Source organism: Glycine soja, chromosome 9, assembly GCF_004193775.1.
Source record: "Glycine soja cultivar W05 chromosome 9, ASM419377v2, whole genome shotgun sequence".
NCBI lineage: Eukaryota > Viridiplantae > Streptophyta > Magnoliopsida > Fabales > Fabaceae > Glycine > Glycine soja.
Window position 1 is genome coordinate 7,985,936 of NC_041010.1, and position 18,196 is coordinate 8,004,131.

At 33.0% G+C, this 18,196-nt stretch overlaps 1 protein-coding gene across 1 annotated transcript; it reads left to right on the forward strand.

The window, feature by feature from the left end:
- The first annotated feature begins 13,179 nt into the window (after positions 1-13,179).
- Positions 13,180-16,287, forward strand: LOC114368113. The gene is made up of 2 exons (XM_028325469.1): positions 13,180-13,332; positions 15,757-16,287. Exons 1-2 carry the CDS (start codon positions 13,180-13,182, stop codon positions 16,285-16,287), a joined length of 684 nt encoding a protein of 227 aa, XP_028181270.1.
- The last annotated feature ends 1,909 nt before the right edge of the window (positions 16,288-18,196 follow it).

An 18,196-nucleotide genomic window follows, 5' to 3' on the forward strand; every position in this document is an offset into this window, starting at 1 on the left:
TACTGGTTATGTGTGTGTACACTAATTGTAGTTAACGTTTAATTAATATCCAAATTTCATTATGTATTTAGTGTAATAGACAAAAAGGAAGCACTAAGTGCGGCTATTACGTCATGCACTGGATGTCCATGATAATCTTAGGAACTTTCAGGAATAACTGGGAAACGTTAATTGTTTATTTCAAACAAAGTTGATTTTCTTATAATTGGTATTACATTATTAATTTATATTTTATTTGATCATGCAGTATTTTAACGATGTTAGACCATTGGAAGCAGAGAGATTGAAGGCGCTTCGCATCCAGTGGACAGAGTATTATCTCAAAGTTAGAAATCAAAGTCAGGATGTTAGGGAACTATTTCATATTAGGTTACTTAATTAGTTTACTACCTTGCTTTACATTTTTGCCAATTGCTATGTCATTTGAACATTGAATATTCTTTATTGATAGTTATTAATAAATCATTTATTCATAGTTATCAATTGATATTTTACTATAGCTTTCTGCTAAAAACTGTAAAAAAAAAAAATAGAATGCAAATGATATATGTTGTAATGTGTGGTCTGATTTGAATTTGGCAGGTTAAATTTTGAGTTTTTTGTAAAAACAGAAAGTGTATTTAAAAAAAAAACCTAAAAACAACATCGGTTTTGTAAAAAGCCGATGTTAAATGTTCTTAGGTTAACATCTATTTTTAAACAAAAACTGATGTTAATGTATAATTTAACATCGGTTTTTTACTGAAACTGATGTTAACGTTTCGAACTTAACACCGGTTTTTATAGAAAACCGATGTTAATCTATAAGTTAACATCAATTTTTCTAGAAAATCAATGTCAACTGTCAACATTCATACATTTTTTTTGTGTAATTCTTATTATATAACATCTATTATTTAGATAACCGATGTTGTAAATTTTACGTTAACATCGATTTTAAAAAACCAATGTTAACCATAATACTTTCAACATCGGTACTTTCAACATCAGTTAAAAATCGATGTAGAAAGTCATAAATAACCGATGTAGAAAGCATATTTTCTAATAGTGCTTGTTTTAAAGATGAGACAATTATCTACAACTCTTATGTTGATCACAAAAACCAGTTTGACCATTAACTATGTCTAAACCTAAGGTAAACATTGGATCATTGCTTAATCCTGACAGCTTGACCTTTGCTCAGTAATTTGACTCTCTAGAGGACTATACAACTCTGAGTTAGCTAACACCAATGGTACAACTTTCATGAGAACCACAAAATCTAATTCAATCATTTTCTTAGTCATTTTTAGGCTACAAGTTAACTCACGTTGTTAGGAAAATAGTATGAGACTAAAACAACTGATTTTTAGTAAGCACGAGCGTGCTTCATGAAAAACCTATGTTTCGTGAAGCAAAAGAGGCACAATTCAGACCTCAAAACACACCCAAATTCAAAATGAATAGCATAATAAATTGGATCACATCATGAGGAACAATACCCCTCAATTAATTTCAAGAAAACATGCAAGAATCAAGAATTCCCAAATTTCTAGGTTTCTAACTTTCAAAACCAAACACACAATTAAACCATCCATTTCACATCAGGGCATCAATTGACCCATCAGACATGAGCAATTCATAGTTATCATTGTACAAGCAAAATTAAAACACATAAAACACCCCAAAATTAACCCCAATTTGATCCTCTAAGGATCCCTACACATGTTCACGCTAACATCAATTGTGATAAACTCATCCCTTACCTCTAAGCGAACTCACGTGTGTAGTTTAGCAGTGATAGCGACATCTCTAGTGATTCCCTAAGATTCCTCAAGCTTTTCTTCTGGTTGTTCCACTAAGGTTTCCAGGCGTTAGAAAGGAGAAGGGAGAAGGAGATAGGATTGAAGTCTCAATTTCACTATCTCCATGGGAGGAGAATTTCTCTTTCTAAAGACATTATTTCACAAATCCCAATAATGATAATGTGTGAAAATGAATTCTGAAGGTTGTGTCCAAATTTCAAGACAATCCAAGGGTTAATTGGTTTGGAATCATAGTTTTACTCAGACATGTTTTGATATATGCAGAAAAAAAAGAGTTTTGAGAGAAAATAAGATAAAACGAATTTGGGAGGAAGAGAGTGTAGAAACGTATCGTAAATATAAAAACTGATCTAATATGTTTATTTATAGCTAGGGTACAATGAGTTTATTATTTCTCTATTTTTTTCTTTATTTTATTATTTTATAAAAAGATTATATTTTACTTTCATTAAATAAATAACCAATTAAAACATCCCTTTATTTTCTAAAACATCATTTTACTCTATTTATTTTCTAACATTATGAAACCCTTATTTTAATTAACAAAAACCATTTTCTCTCATTTATTTAATTTCTAAAAACTCTATTAATTTTAAAATAAAATTTTATTTATTTATTTTATGAAAAAACGGAGTATTACAACTACATCAAAAGAACTATACATCCTAGAAATTTGAAGCTGTTAAGGAAATCCACGGATAAACACACCACATATTTGATTGTTAAATTAAACTAATTTAAACCCCTTCAAGCCTCCATAATCACAAAACAAAGCAATTGGTTAGACTAAGCTTAGATCTATTTCAAACAAATGATTTCTTACCAAATACAAAATTAAAGTATGTGCATAAAAACATATTGTAAAAACTATCTAGCGTTAGTTAATCCTAGTGTTGGTTGTATGAACTGTACCTTAAGACAATAAAAACTACATGTGTAATAAATTATGCAGTATAGTGTAGATGCAATTGCCTTTGGTGTTTTGATGATGATCATGATGATATGATGCAATTTATGCAAATGGGCTTTTCAAGATTAAATTCAAGACAATACTTCAAGATTAACAAGCCACAACATCAAGATGATCACTAGTATATTAGGAAGGGAATTCCTAATTGAATTAGCAAAGGTTTGGCCAAGTAATTTAAATTAAAAAATGTTTCTCAAAGCTTTTACTCTCTGGTAATCGATTACCAGAGGATGTAATCGATTACCAGTGGCCAAATATGTTTTATAACAGTTACTAAAATTTGAATTCGAAATTTTAGACTGTGTAATCGATTACACAATTTTGGTAATCGATTACCAGCAGTTAATAAACGTTTTAATTCAAATTTTAAAAGCTGTAATCGATTACACAATTCCTATAATCGATTACCAGACAGGATTTTCAGAAAAATAATTCTAAGAGTCACAACTTTTCAAAGGCTTTATTCATAACCACCAATGGTCTATATATATGTGACTTAAACACGAATTTGCTCAGAGATTTTCAGAACAACAAGTGTTTATCCTCTCAAAGAGCAAAAATTATTCTATCCTCTTAAAAATTCCTTGGCCAATTCAATTGCAATTCATTAAGGAATTATTTGAGTGCTCAATCTGTAAAATCTATCTCTTTCTAGAGAGATTCATTCTTCTTCTTCTTCTCATTCTCTAAGGGATTAAGAGACCGTGGGTCTCTTGTTGTAAAGGAATTCTAAACACAAAGGAAGGATTGTCCTTGTGTGTTTAGAACTTGTAAAAGGAATTTACAAGATAGTGGAACTCTCAAGCGGGTTACTTGGGGACTGGACGTAGGCACAAGGGTGTGGCCGAACCAGTATAAATCTGAGTTTGCATCTTCTCTTCCCTTAATCTCCTTTTTTTTATTATTGCTTTATATTCATATTCAAATTGTTTTATTTGAATCAATATTTAAGAAGTTCATTATTAAGGGAATTTATAACTCGAATAAAAAGTGAAATAGATTTTAATTGGGGAAGTAGTTTGGAATATCTTAATTCAACCCCCCCTTCTTAAGATATCTGAGGCCACTTGTCTAACAAGTGGTATCAGAGCTTCATTCTTGTATAAAGTTTAGAAGCTTCAAGAAAAAGATGGCCTCAGCAAACTCCTTATTTCCAGAAGGGAATTCTATCAATAGACCTCCAATCTTTAATGGAGAGGGTTACCATTACTGGAAAACCCGAATGCAAATTTTTATTGAGGCAATAAACCTAAATATTTGGGAAGCCATAGAAATAGGGCCTTATATACCCACCACAGTAGAAAGAATTACAATTGATGGCAGTTCATCAAGTGAAAGTATAACTATAGAAAAACCTAGAGATAGATGGTCTGAAGAGGATATAAAACGAGTACAATACAATTTAAAAGCCAAAAAACATAATAACATCTGCCCTGGGAATGGATGAATATTTCAGGGTTTCAAATTGTAAGAGTGCTAAGGAAATGTGGGACACTCTTCGATTAACACATGAAGGAACTACAGATGTTAAAAGATCTAGGATAAATGCACTAACTCATGAGTATGAATTATTTAGAATGAATGCAAATGAAAATATTCAAAGCATGCAAAAGAGATTTACACATATAGTAAATCATCTAGCAGCCTTAGGTAAAGAATTTCAAAATGAGGATCTCATAAACAAGGTGTTAAGATGTTTAAGTAGAGAATGGCAACCCAAAGTGACGGCCATTACTGAATCAAGAGATTTGTCTAACATGTCCCTTGCCACTTTATTTGGAAAGTTGCAGGAACACGAGATGGAATTATTGAGATTACACCAACATGAAGAAAATGACAAGAAAAAGAAAGGAATTGCTCTTAAAGCATCATCCTCAATTCAAGAAGAAAGTGATCAGGAAAATGATCCAGATGATGATGATGATCTAAGTTTTTTTGTAAAAAGATTCAACAAGTTTCTTAAAGTAAGAGGAAATCAGAGGAGACCCCATTTTAAATCAAAGAGAAGGACAAAACTTCATCCTCTACTTTAAAATGCTTTGAATGTAATCAACCTGGACATCTGAGGGTTGATTGTCCCATCTTCAAGAAAAAGATGGAGAAATCTGAAAAGAAAAATCTTAGTGAAAAGAAACTGAAGAAAGCATACATCACATGGGATGAAAATGATATGGAATCTTCTGAAGATTCTGAAAATGAAGAGATAAATCTCTGCCTCATGGCTAAAAGTTACGAAAGTGATGAAGAGGTAACATCTTCAAATAACTTATCTATTTCTTTTGATGAATTGCAAGATGCATTTGCTGATCTACATAAAGAGTCAATTAAACTTGCAAAATTAGTTTCATCTTCAAAGAAAACAATTTCAAATTTAGAAAATGAAATTTCAAAATTAAACAAAGAATTAGATCTTCTTAGAAATGAAGTCTCAATTTCTAAAACAAATGAAAAAGTTAATATCTCCACTATTTCTGGCAAGAAAATATCAGATTCTTGTAGTTGTTGTGATAAATATGTAAAAGAAATTAAAGAGTTGAAAAATTCACTTGCAAAATTTTCATATAGTAAAAATAATTTAGATGTTATATTAAGTAAACAAAGATATGTGTCTAATAAAAATGGACTAGGGTATAAATTTGAAAAACAACAAAAGTTTCATAAAAACTTTTCCACTTCCACACAAAAATGTAATTCTAATTCTATCACTTGTTTTTACTGTGGAAGAAGAGGACATGGCATATCAACTTGCTACTTCAAGAAAAATTACAGTAACATTAAAATGATATGGATCCCAAAAGGATCCTCAGTTTATACTAACATGCAAGGACCCAATAAAATTTGGGTACCTAAGTCAAAAACTTGATTATGTAGGTATCCTTGAGAAAGAAGTGGTACATAGATAGCGGATGCTCAAAACATATGACTGGAGATGCATCAAATTTTACACACATCTCTCCAAAGAAAAGCGGGCATGTAACATATGGTGACAACAACAAAGGTAGAATCCTTGGAGTGGGTAAAATAGGTACAAATTCTTCAAACTCCATTGAAAATGTTCTACTTGTTGAAGGCCTTAAGCACAGCCTGCTTAGTGTTAGTCAATTATGCGACAAAGGCTATCTAGTATCATATGATTCTCAGAAATGTCTTATAGAACATAAGCATGACATTAATATAAAGCATGTAGGACATAGAGTCAATAATGTTTACATGATAGACTTAAGCATAAAACTAGAAAACAATCATTGCTTTCTTAGCAAACATGATGATCCATGGTTATGGCATAAAAGAATTGCTCACATAAACATGGATCACTTAAATAAATTAATTTCAAAAGATTTAGTAGTTGGTTTGCCTAAATTGAAATTTGAAAAAGATAAACTATGTGATGCATGTCAAAAGGGCAAACAAACAAGAGTCTCATTCAAACCTAAAAATGTTGTTTCAACCACTCAACCCTTACAATTATTGCATATGGATTTATTTGGTCCATCTAGAACCATGAGTTTTGGAGGAAATTACTATGCTCTAGTTATAGTTGATGATTTCTCTAGATATACTTGGACATTATTTATTACACATAAAAGTGATTCATTCCAAGCATTTAGAAAACTTGCTAAAGTCATACAAAACAAGAAAAATCTTAAGATTGCATCCATTAGAAGTGATCATGGGGGTGAATTTGAAAATAAAGATTTTGAATTATTCTGTGATGAACATGATATTGAACACAATTTTCTGCACTTAGAACCCCTCAACAAAATGGAGTTGTTGAGAGGAAAAATAGGTCATTGGAAGAAATTGCAAGAACTTTATTAAATGATACTTCTATTCCAAAGTATTTTTGGGCTGAAGCAGTCAATATTGCATGTTACATCATGAATAGGGCCTTAATAAGACCCATTTTAAAGAAAACCCCATATGAGTTATATAATGGTAGAAAACCTAATATTTCTCATCTACATGTTTTTGGTTGCAAATGCTTTGTGCTTAATAATGGTAAAGATAATCTAGGAAAATTCGATGCAAAATATGATGAAGGTATTTTTCTTGGATATTCATTACAAAGCAAAGCATATAGGATATATAATAAAAGAACTATGAATATCGAGGAATCCATTCATGTTACCTTTGATGAATCTAATGCTATCTTGTCAAGAAAGAATATGCTAGATGATATTGCAGATTCTTTAGAACATATGAATATTCATGAACAAGATTCCAAAGGAAATGATAAAGGAAACAATGAAGATCCTCCAGTCGAAGTCAAATCCAATGATGAACTTCCAAGAGAATGGAAAGCTTCAAGAGACCATCCCCTCGACAACATTATTGGTGATATCTCAAAAGGGGTAACAACTAGACATTCTCTTAAAGATTTATGCAATAATATGGCCTTTGTATCTATGATTGAACCTTAAAATATAAAAGAAGCCATAGTAGATGATAACTGGATCATTGCCATGCAAGAAGAACTAAACCAATTTGAAAGAAACAATGTGTGGAAATTAGTAGAAAAACCTGAAAATTATCCTGTCATAGGGACAAAATAGGTTTTTAGAAATAAATTAGATGAACATGGTATAATTATTAGAAATAAAGCCAGGTTAGTAGCAAAAGGGTATAATCAAGAAGAAGGAATAGACTATGAAGAAACATATGCTCCTGTTGCAAGATTAGAAGCCATTAGAATGCTTTTGGCATATGCATCCATAATGGTTTTTAAACTTTATCAAATGGATGTTAAGAGTGCCTTTCTAAATGGTTTAATTCAAGAAGAGGTATATGTTGAACAACCCCCTGGTTTTGAAATTCCTGATAAACCAAACCATGTTTATAAATTACAAAAGGCTCTTTATGGTTTGAAACAAGCCCCTAGGGCGTGGTATGAACGCTTAAGCAATTTTCTTCTAGAAAAATAATTTTCTAGAGGTAAAGTGGATACCACATTGTTCATAAAGAGAAAGCATAATGATATTTTGTTGGTTCAAATATATGTTGATGATATAATTTTTGGATCCACTAATGATTCATTGTGCAAGGAGTTTTCTCTTGATATGCAAAGTGAATTTGAAATGTCAATGATGGGAGAACTTAAGTACTTTCTGGGATTACAAATCAAGCAAACTCAAGAAGGTATATTCATCAATCAATCCAAGTACTGCAAGGAATTGATCAAAATATTTGGGATGGATAGTGCAAAACACATGTCCACACCTATGAGCACTAGTTGTTACTTAGATAAAGATGAATCTGGTCAGTCTATAGACATAAAACAATATCGAGGTATGATCGGATCTCTTCTTTATTTATCTGCTAGTAGACATGATATTATGTTTAGTGTATGCATGTGTGCTAGGTTTCAATCCAACCCCAAACAATCACATTTAAGTGCAGTAAAGAGAATCATGAGATATCTATTAGGAACAATCAATTTAGGATTATGGTATCCTAAGAATTCAACATGTAACTTAATAGGATATTCTGATTCTGATTTTGCCGAACCTAAAACTGATAGAAAAAGTACAAGTGGAACTTGTCAATTCATTGGATCGGCTCTTGTTTCATGGCATAGTAAGAAACAAAACAGTGTTGCTTTATCTACTGCTGAAGCAGAGTATATCTCTGCCGGTAGTTGTTGTGCACAGATTTTATGGATGAAGCAACAATTATCTGACTATGGCATCATTCTTGATCGTATACCTATTAAGTGTGATAATACTAGTGCCATAAATCTATCCAAAAATCCAGTTCAACACTCTAGAACTAAACATATAGAGATTAGACACCACTTTCTTAGAGATCATGTCCTAAAGGGAGATTGTGTATTAGAGTTTGTTGATACTAAGAATCAACTTGCTGATATTTTCACAAAACCTCTCCCCAAGGAAGTGTTCTTCTCTATTAGAAGAGAATTAGGCCTCTTAGATGTAAGAGATTTAGATAAATAGGGATTGATTGGTTGATTGATTGATTGATTGATTTACTCTTATTTATTGTTTGTAGATTATTTTGTTTGTTTGATCTTGTTTGAATTCTTGTTATTATAATAGAATTTATGATTTCTTGTGTATATAATAATTGAATGATTGAATTAAGTGCATTAGTAGTGATAATTAATCATATTGGATGTGTTTTAGCATAAACATAGACATTCTCTTAAGAAACTAGCCTAGGATAGGCTCTGGTAATCGATTACCATCCTGTGTAATCGATTACACATGAACAGGCAGCCTGTAATCGATTACAACATCCTGTAATCGATTACCAGTAGGCTTATTGGTCCTGTAATCGATTACCAATACCTGTCATCGATTACAATACGTCATCTTCTATAAATACTCACGAAATCAGAGCTGCTGCGTAGCCAAAGCCTCCTCCACGTTTTCCTCCATACCTAAAACTTCTAATCTTCGATTCTCACTCAATTCTTCACCAAATCACGTCCCGTAAAGCCCAATCTTCCTCTTTTCACTCCTCTTTCACTTCCACCGATCAAAATCCACATAAACTTCATCAAATGGCAGAGCCATCGAAGAAGAGAAAGGGATCATCCTCCACCGCTGCTGCTGCTGCCCATCGCCGCCACGGCCCATCCGGAGCACCCACAACACCTATTCATCCTTCTTTGTCATCTCCAAGATCATCAACATTGTTTTCATCCGATGATCAGCGTCTACGGTACCTTTCTCAGTTTTCTTCTAGAATAATCTTAGACCCTAAGTACCTAGACGTAGAATTCTTTAATGATGAAACGTTTGATTGCTATCAAGTGTTTCAAAATTCTGGTCTTGTTGATTTCATGTCATTAAAATTGTCATATTATCCTGAACTTGTAAAGGTCTTCTACTGCAATTTAAAAATTCAGGATGGCATTATTATTTCTGAGGAGCATGGTATTTCTATGGTCATTGATCAGTCATTGTTCTTTTCTTTGACTCATTTACCCAGTCAAGGTGCACCTTTTGAGGGCACCATTGTTGATGACTGGAAATTTGATTATTCGAGTCATGATGCTCGTCGCATGGTCTGCAATGATCAAGCTGAAATGACCGGTAGATTGCTGGCTGGGTCATTAACATTTGATAATCGCATCATGCACTATATAATTGTTAGGATTTTGCTTCCTCGGTCTTCAAATTTAGCACAAGCCTCTGAGGAGGATTTGATTCTTATGTGGATTTTTCTTACTGGTCGTCAGATCGACTGGGCCCATTTGGTTCGGTACCGAATGCATAAGGCATTACGGGCCAATGCACCTCTTCCTTATCCACATTTGATTACTCTGTTTTTGCGTCATTTTCAAATTCCGCTTGATGATGAACCCTTTGTTCAAGTCAAGCGTTCCTTTGCAATTGGTGCTGGTGCAGTGACCTCCTTTGGGTACCGTAAAGATCGGAATGGTCAATGGCTGAAGAAGGATGCACTCCCTCCTCAAGATGAACGTACTCCTTCACCTCCTCCTCAACGCGAAGATTCCGCACTCATGAATGAAGTCCTCTCCGAATTACGGGGTCTTCGTTCTTATGTTGGTGACCGCTTCGACTCGTTAGATACACGCTTTGCCGGTATGGACATTCGCCTCACACAGCTTGAAGAGGATGTCGGATACATTCGTTAGAGTTTCGATCTTCCACCACCACCTCCGTCTTCTTAGATTTTAGTTTCTGATTATATGTCTTTTATAAGCCGTGTATTTTGGCTATTTAGTTTCTTAAAGTTTTAATTATTATGTTAAGTACTTATTTATCTTGTGGTATTTAGATTTCAGCCGTTTTCTACTTTGACATTATGTGGTTGTTGACATTTTGAGTTATTTGGATTATGGTTTGATTATTTCTTGTTTGTGAGTTTGGATGGTTATGTCTTATACTCCATTGTTATATCTTTCTACTCCATTGTTATATCTGTGATGATTCCCGAGCTCTTCGGCTTTTTGATGTTGCCAAAGGGGGAGAAAAGGTTGTAGAAAAAGCTTAACAAACTTAGAAATCAAGTGATCATGAATTCCGAAATATAGGGGGAGTAAACGCACATTTTATCTATATACAATTGTTTGTTGCTTGCTTGAATCATGATTTCAGGTATTGTATTGTCATCATCAAAAAGGGGGAGATTGTAGATGCAATTGCCTTTGGTGTTTTGATGATGATCATGATGATATGATGCAATTTATGCAAATGGGCTTTTCAAGATTAAATTCAAGACAATACTTCAAGATTAACAAGCCACAACATCAAGATGATCACTAGTATATTAGGAAGGGAATTCCTAATTGAATTAGCAAAGGTTTGGCCAAGTAATTTAAATTAAAAAATGTTTCTCAAAGCTTTTACTCTCTGGTAATCGATTACCAGAGGATGTAATCGATTACCAGTGGCCAAATATGTTTTATAACAGCTACTAAAATTTGAATTCGAAATTTTAGACTGTGTAATCGATTAGACAATTTTGGTAATCGATTACCAGCAGTTAATAAACATTTTAATTCAAATTTTAAAAGCTGTAATCGATTACACAATTCCTGTAATCGATTACCAGACAGGATTTTCAGAAAAATAATTCTAAGAGTCACAACTTTTCAAAGGCTTTATTCATAACCACCAATGGTCTATATATATGTGATTTAAACACGAATTTGCTCAGAGATTTTCTGAACAACAATTGTTTATCCTCTCAAAGAGCAAAAATTATTCTATCCTCTTAAAAATTCCTTGGCCAATTCAATTGCAATTCATTAAGGAATTATTTGAGTGCTCAATCTGTAAAATCTATCTCTTTCTAGAGAGATTCATTCTTCTTCTTCTTCTCATTCTCTAAGGGATTAAAAGATCGTGGGTCTCTTGTTGTAAAGGAATTCTAAACACAAAGGAAGGATTGTCCTTGTGTGTTTAGAACTTGTAAAAGGAATTTACAAGATAGTGGAACTCTCAAGCGGGTTGCTTGGGGACTGGATGTAGGCACAAGGGTGTGGCCGGACCAGTATAAATCTGAGTTTGCATCTTCTCTTCCCTTAATCTCCTTTGTTTATTATTGCTTTATATTCATATTCAAATTGTTTTATTTGAATCAATATTTAAGAAGTTCATTATTAAGGGAATTTATAACTCAAATAAAAAGTGAAATAGATTTTAATTGGGGAAGTAGTTTGAAATATCTTAATTCAACCCCCCCTTCTTAAGATATCTGAGGCCACTTGTCTAACATATAGTTATAGTGTGCTTGGTTGTAAGTTGATGTGATTTTCCACGTTTTCTTGAAGCAAACATATATAGCTTCTATGTTTTTTGATAAAATGACATGGTTTATGAAGTCCTGACCTTGATTCTAAACACACATGGTTATTCTATTTAGTAATTCAAGTTCTTTGGGAGCAAGAGAATTCTCTTGCTCTGTGCTGTTATGCTAGTTGCATGCGCCATCATTATCTGGTGTCCTCTTTAATGACTATTCTGGACTGTTATTTGTAGATCTTACCAAATTTGCTAAGATAATAGATACATGACTTCTCCCAAATTGCCTAAAATCATAGAGATATGGTTGAAGTTCTATCCTCACAAAAGAACCATTTTCCACTTTCCTTATGTACCAGGGATACTACTTTTATTGTTTTGGTACCATACCATGCCATCTATAGGTGTTCTATTCCTCAAGTATGATCATCAATCTCATTCACTCATATTTGAAAATCATTTCGTTAATTTAAGCATCAGAATGTCTTTGTAGGTACCATCATTTGTTTCCACCGTTTGAGATAGTAATGTAACATGTTCACAAGTTATGCCAGGAATCCCAGGTAAGAGCAACTATATTTTTAATGTAGAGAATTTAGCACATTAATTTGTTCATAGCAAGAAAAACCTTTTCCTCCCTGGACACCTTTGAAAGTGTCTCTAATTTATTTGTTCTTAAACAATGACTTGCTTGAATACTCTGTTATTTTTACTTTAGTGCGATGGGAAGCCAATAATAGCTTTAAGCCATATTCGAAAACAGTCTAGTTGAAAACAAGAATTAAAATATCAATGTTCAAAGAGCCTTCATCTGAATTCCACACGATATGCATTCCTTAGTGCTATATCACTATATTTGTTAAATATGGGATGCATGCATTCCTTAATTATATTAACGATATTATGGAATATATGGATCCAATAATATTTGTGAAAATTGCCTTAGGTAAAGCATTAGATGCTACATCATATTATTATAGGGCTACATTTCAGTTTATTCCATTCCCCCAAGAGGGTTGGTTGCTGGCAATTTGATGGAATAGCATTGAATTTGTGAGGTAATGTTATTCTCAAAGTCATCTATAAATGGATGTCTCTTGCACTCACCTAGATAATTATAAGAACACTTTTTAGCAAACTAAAAACACTTTTCTTAGAAGATAAATGCAAAATGGCATCACTCCAAGCAGAGAAACTTGTTGAATCTCAGTCATTAAGGCAGGTTAAGAAAGAACCTGCAAAACCCAGTGGCAGCACTCCAAAAGCTCCTTCTTCCAAATCAGCTCCAAAGAAAACTCAAAAAAGGTCTCAGCCTAAACAGAAGGTACGTAATTTAAATTTGTCTTCATTACACAAGCATGTTTTTTTTTAATCAACAAATGTTAATTATTAATCTGTTAGAGGGGGATTTGACGATGTATTCCTCCTTCCCTTCTCTCTTTACCATTAAGCCAACCTTATATCTCCATCATTACACAAACATGTGATTATTGGCCTATGCACAAAGTTAGTACATAAGTAAACACTATAATATTGTTTATATTGAGTGTATCCAAATTAAGTTCATATTGTGTATTCATGAATATCAGCACATTATTAAACTCTGTTCAATATGTTATTCATCAAAATAAGCTTTTATGGTTTCAGGAAAGCAGCAATAAATAAGAAGATATCTCAGTATTATGATGAATAATAAATAAGAAGATATCTCAGTATTACGATAGATATTTTGCACACGTAATATAATTATCCAATATATATATATATATATATATATATATATATATATATATATATATATATATATATATAAAGAAGATAGTTGTAGATTATCTTACACATGCGCTTGAACTTTTCTTTGAGCTCGGTCATGTGGTCACTGTTGGTGATGCGAAGATAATAGTCAGGATAGGTACTCTGATCCACACAGTTGGGAGGAGTGGCCGTGCCAATAGCCATCACGATGGCAGAGCCTTCTGCACGTTGTGCCTTATGAATCTCTTCAACACTCACCATTTTCCTAATTTTCAATCTCTACCAACAACTAAGCTTCTTTGAACCAAAGAATTAATGAAACTCAAGTAGTAGTATCTACGAAAGAAAGGCTATGATATGAATGATGGGGATCGATGCAATACAATGGTTTGGAATGTTAGGAATTTTAAAATTCCTAATTAATTAATATGGGCTACATATTATATTATAACATTTATATTAGTTATTTACATTTAAATGGGTTCAATATAAAGTGATCTATTTAAGTGAGCCCATTAGACTGCCAACAGATAATTGATATGGGCTTAATGAGCGGAAACCAGTTTGGCCCATTAGGGGATAATGGGAACCCAAATAGTTTTAAAACATAAGGCATGGTTATGGTCCCCAATATACCAAATCAACAAACAGTTTCTCCTCTCCCTATCTGAAGAGAAAACGAAGGTCCCATAGGGAAGAAGGTGATTTGGTTGAGGAATGTCATTAAACTAATTGTTCGTGACCACAGTCAGATTCCGTTGCGTGTAAATCAAGCTCTATGGATCCAGGTATTCCTTAAAACCTCTTGATAATCTGACGTAATGTGTTTTGGTGCTCATTTGGTATTGTATATGGTTTATTGAAAATTCCCAACAAGTGGTGTCAGAGCCACCATTACTGTTAAATTATTGGGATTTAAAGCTCTATTTGATATGTATTATATCTAGATCATTTTAGTTATATGAACCCTAATTTTATTTTGGAGAGAAACTATTTTGATCGATAAAATTATAAAACCCCTAAATTCATGTGTTATGGCCATAAAGTTTTTCTCCTCTTTAGAATTAATAAAAAGCCTCTAATTTTGATTTACGGGATTGTACAATTTTTTGTTTTGTTTGTGTTGCATCTGCTGGCATATTATTCTATTTGGGATAAAGGTTCTACGTATCTGGTGTTGACATTTAGTACGTGACACAATTTCATAAATAAATAAATAAATAAATAAATAAATATATATATATATATATATATATATATATATATATATATATATTTTGGGCCAACTATTTTTTTTATGAAACGGTGATAAGCTGATAATTTATGTGGTTGGTATAAATTTGTGATAGTATCGTGATATGTTTGTTTCGGGTGCGTAATTAGTTTACCATGATGTAGTTTTTCAAACATTTACTGCTATCACAATTTGGTGCAAATTTAACCATTACAGATCTTTTCCATTTGATTGTGTGTCCAGTAATTTTAATTAAATTGATTGAACCATTATGTTGCCAAAGTAACCTCTATTGTGTAAATTGATTTAATTAAATTGCATGGATGTTAGTATGAAATTATTTATGCAAATTGTGTTCGGCCCAAAGGAAGACGCAATTTGGCCAAATAATAACATACCTGCGATGATAAATATGTGACAATTATTTAGTTTTTTTTTCATGAGAATAATAGTCGGTCCAAAGAAAGACTATTATTTGATAGAACTAATTGTTAATATTTGATCATTGCGTTGAAAGTACCAATTACAAATTAATTTCTCTGTCCAAAGACTAGAATTAATGTTGTGCTAGGTATCTTGTGATGGATCTGTTATGGGAAATATTTGCATGTCTTGTTATATATATATACTTTATATGACTTGCTTGATTATTTGTGAACATGTTATTATTTTGTTCTCTCTTTACTTAATATTACCAGTGCTGCAAATGTTACTGTCCATGTGAATTCTATCTCAATGCTGAATGGGACAAATTTTAAGGTCTGGAAGGAAGTCGTAGAAATTGTTCTTGGCTGTATGGATTTGGACTTGGCATTGAGGACGAAACGACCCATTTCCACTCTGGAAACCTCTAATAAGGTAAAGATTGAGAAGTGGGATCGGTCCAACCGAATGTGCCTTATGATCATGAAGCGCTCCATTCTAGAGGCGTTTTGGGGCTCTATTTCTGAGGGTCAAAGTGCAAAGAAATTCCTTGAGGAAATTGAGCAATACTTTGCCAAAAATGAAAAGGCGGAGACGAGTAACCTTTTGGCCAAACTCATCTCCATGAAGTATAAAGGCAAAGGAAACATATGGGAGTACATCATGGAGATGTCCAATCTCGCATCAAAACTCAAGTCACTTAAGTTAGAGCTCGGTGAAGACCTGCTCGTGCACTTGGTTTTGATCTCGCTTCCTGCACACTTTGGGCAATTCAAAGTGAGCTATAACACTCAGAAGGACAAATGGTCCCTCAATGAGCTTATATCTCACTGTGTGCAAGAGGAGGAGAGGCTACAACACTACTAAAAAAATGGCTTTTTACGACGGTTATTAAGTGCTTTTAACAACGGTTGTAAATCATCGTTGTATATAACGTCGTTGAAACGAAATTACTTTTTGTGACGGTTACTATAATAACTGTCTTTGAAAGTTAGAACAATTCAAAGACGATTATTATCGAATAATCGTCTTTGAATGCAGTGTCTGGCTCGACATTCAAAGACGATTATTATGTAATAACCGTTTTTGAATGTTGCGTCTGCTTTTACATTCAAAGACGGTTATTACATAATAACCGTCTTTGAATGCTGTGTTTGCTTTGACATTCAAAGACGGTCATTAGATAATAATCGTCTTTGAATGTTGTGTCTGCTTTGACATTCAAAGACATTTATTACATAATAACCGTCTTTGAATGTGACATCTGGTTCGACATTCAAAGACGGTTATTAGATAATAACCGTCTTTGAATACTGCGTCTGCTTTGACATTCAAAGACGGTTATTATGTAATAACCGTCTTTGAATGCAGTGTCTGGTTCGACATTCAAATGCGGTTTTTGGATAATTCTGAATTCCCCACAGAATCACTCAAATAATCTTCCAATATGTGCTATGACCCGTATTTACAGAGATCCTCAAATCCCATGTATTCATGATTATCGATCTTGTGTACCATATTTACAATGCCAACTCCACATAATATTATGTCACTGATGTAATAAGTTTTGAGAAAAACCAAAAGAAAGTTACGATGCATGCTCACCTAATGAGACTGCACTGACAAATATTGTGGAGGGTAATAAACATGATAAGAGATGCTCTTGCAAATAAAGAGCTATTGTAACAAAACATTTAACAAAACACATAAGTTACAGGCAAACAAGTTAATTAATCGAATAGTTGCATCAAATATACACAGTTAATTAGAACTTAGAAGTTCTCGGGCACTAACCATAAGGAACTGGAAAACGTTTCAACAGGTAGTATTCTATAACAGACATAGATAAGGAGAAGGTCATGCCAAAGGTGGTTGTGGCGCTAGAAACCTGCACACAAGACATTCAATCCTGTGAATAATTTCAAACAGAAAACTAATAGGGGACTATTATTACGTGAGAGTCAGACAGGTTCAAATCATAAAGGATTAATATTAAATCACAAAAATCATGAAACATTTTTAACTATTTCTTATGCTGACTTCGATGGAAGACTCCATGTTCTAAATTGATCTCATTTTATAGAGGTGTGGTATCTATAATTAGGAGGAGAATTATCGATTTTACATGCCTATGAGAAATTAAGTAGTTACTTCGTCGGTACATTGGCAAAATTAAATTAAATCGAGAATAAGGTACATTAAATTTCCTGCAAAAGTTGGGTGATATGCTCTCAAATTAATTCCTTTCTCATGATTAACAAAATCAGATAAAAGAATTTGAATCGATCTATGCAAAGTCGTATCAAAGGAGAGTTTAATTACCTATCACAAATTCTTGGTCAATGGTCATAGACGTAAGAGTTTAGAAGAGAACAAGGAGGAAAAGTAAATTAAAGATAGGATTTTCAAGTGGTAAGGTGAAGTAGTAGATGGGTGGAGAGAAGCGGCAAAAGTTGCAATATGCCCATGGGAAAGAAGTTGCGATATGCCCATAAGAAACTTATCACCTTAACTGGACCACCAATTTCATTTTTGGAGGGTTATTTGTGAGTTTGTATAGTAATAATAATTCGTGCAGGGGAAGGTTATATATATTTTATAGTTTTTTGGGAACCATGAGCAGGTATATATGGACGGTGTAAGGATGATGTATATGTAAAGACCAATTAATGAAGTCCGTGGTGCATTTAAATCAATCTTACATAATCATTTATACAAAGACAGTGACCATCATGTAATCAAAGGATCACATGAAATACTATGATATGATCATGAA

What these genes read in the sequence shown, in the direction of transcription:
- LOC114368113 (XM_028325469.1), top strand. Translation starts at nt 13,180, where the DNA reads ATGGCATCACTCCAAGCAGAGAAACTTGTTGAATCTCAGTCATTAAGG. An exon ending in GGTCTCAGCCTAAACAGAAG is followed by an intron (nt 13,333 to 15,756) that starts GTACGTAATTTA and finishes ACAAATTTTAAG; the next exon opens with GTCTGGAAGGAAGTCGTAGA.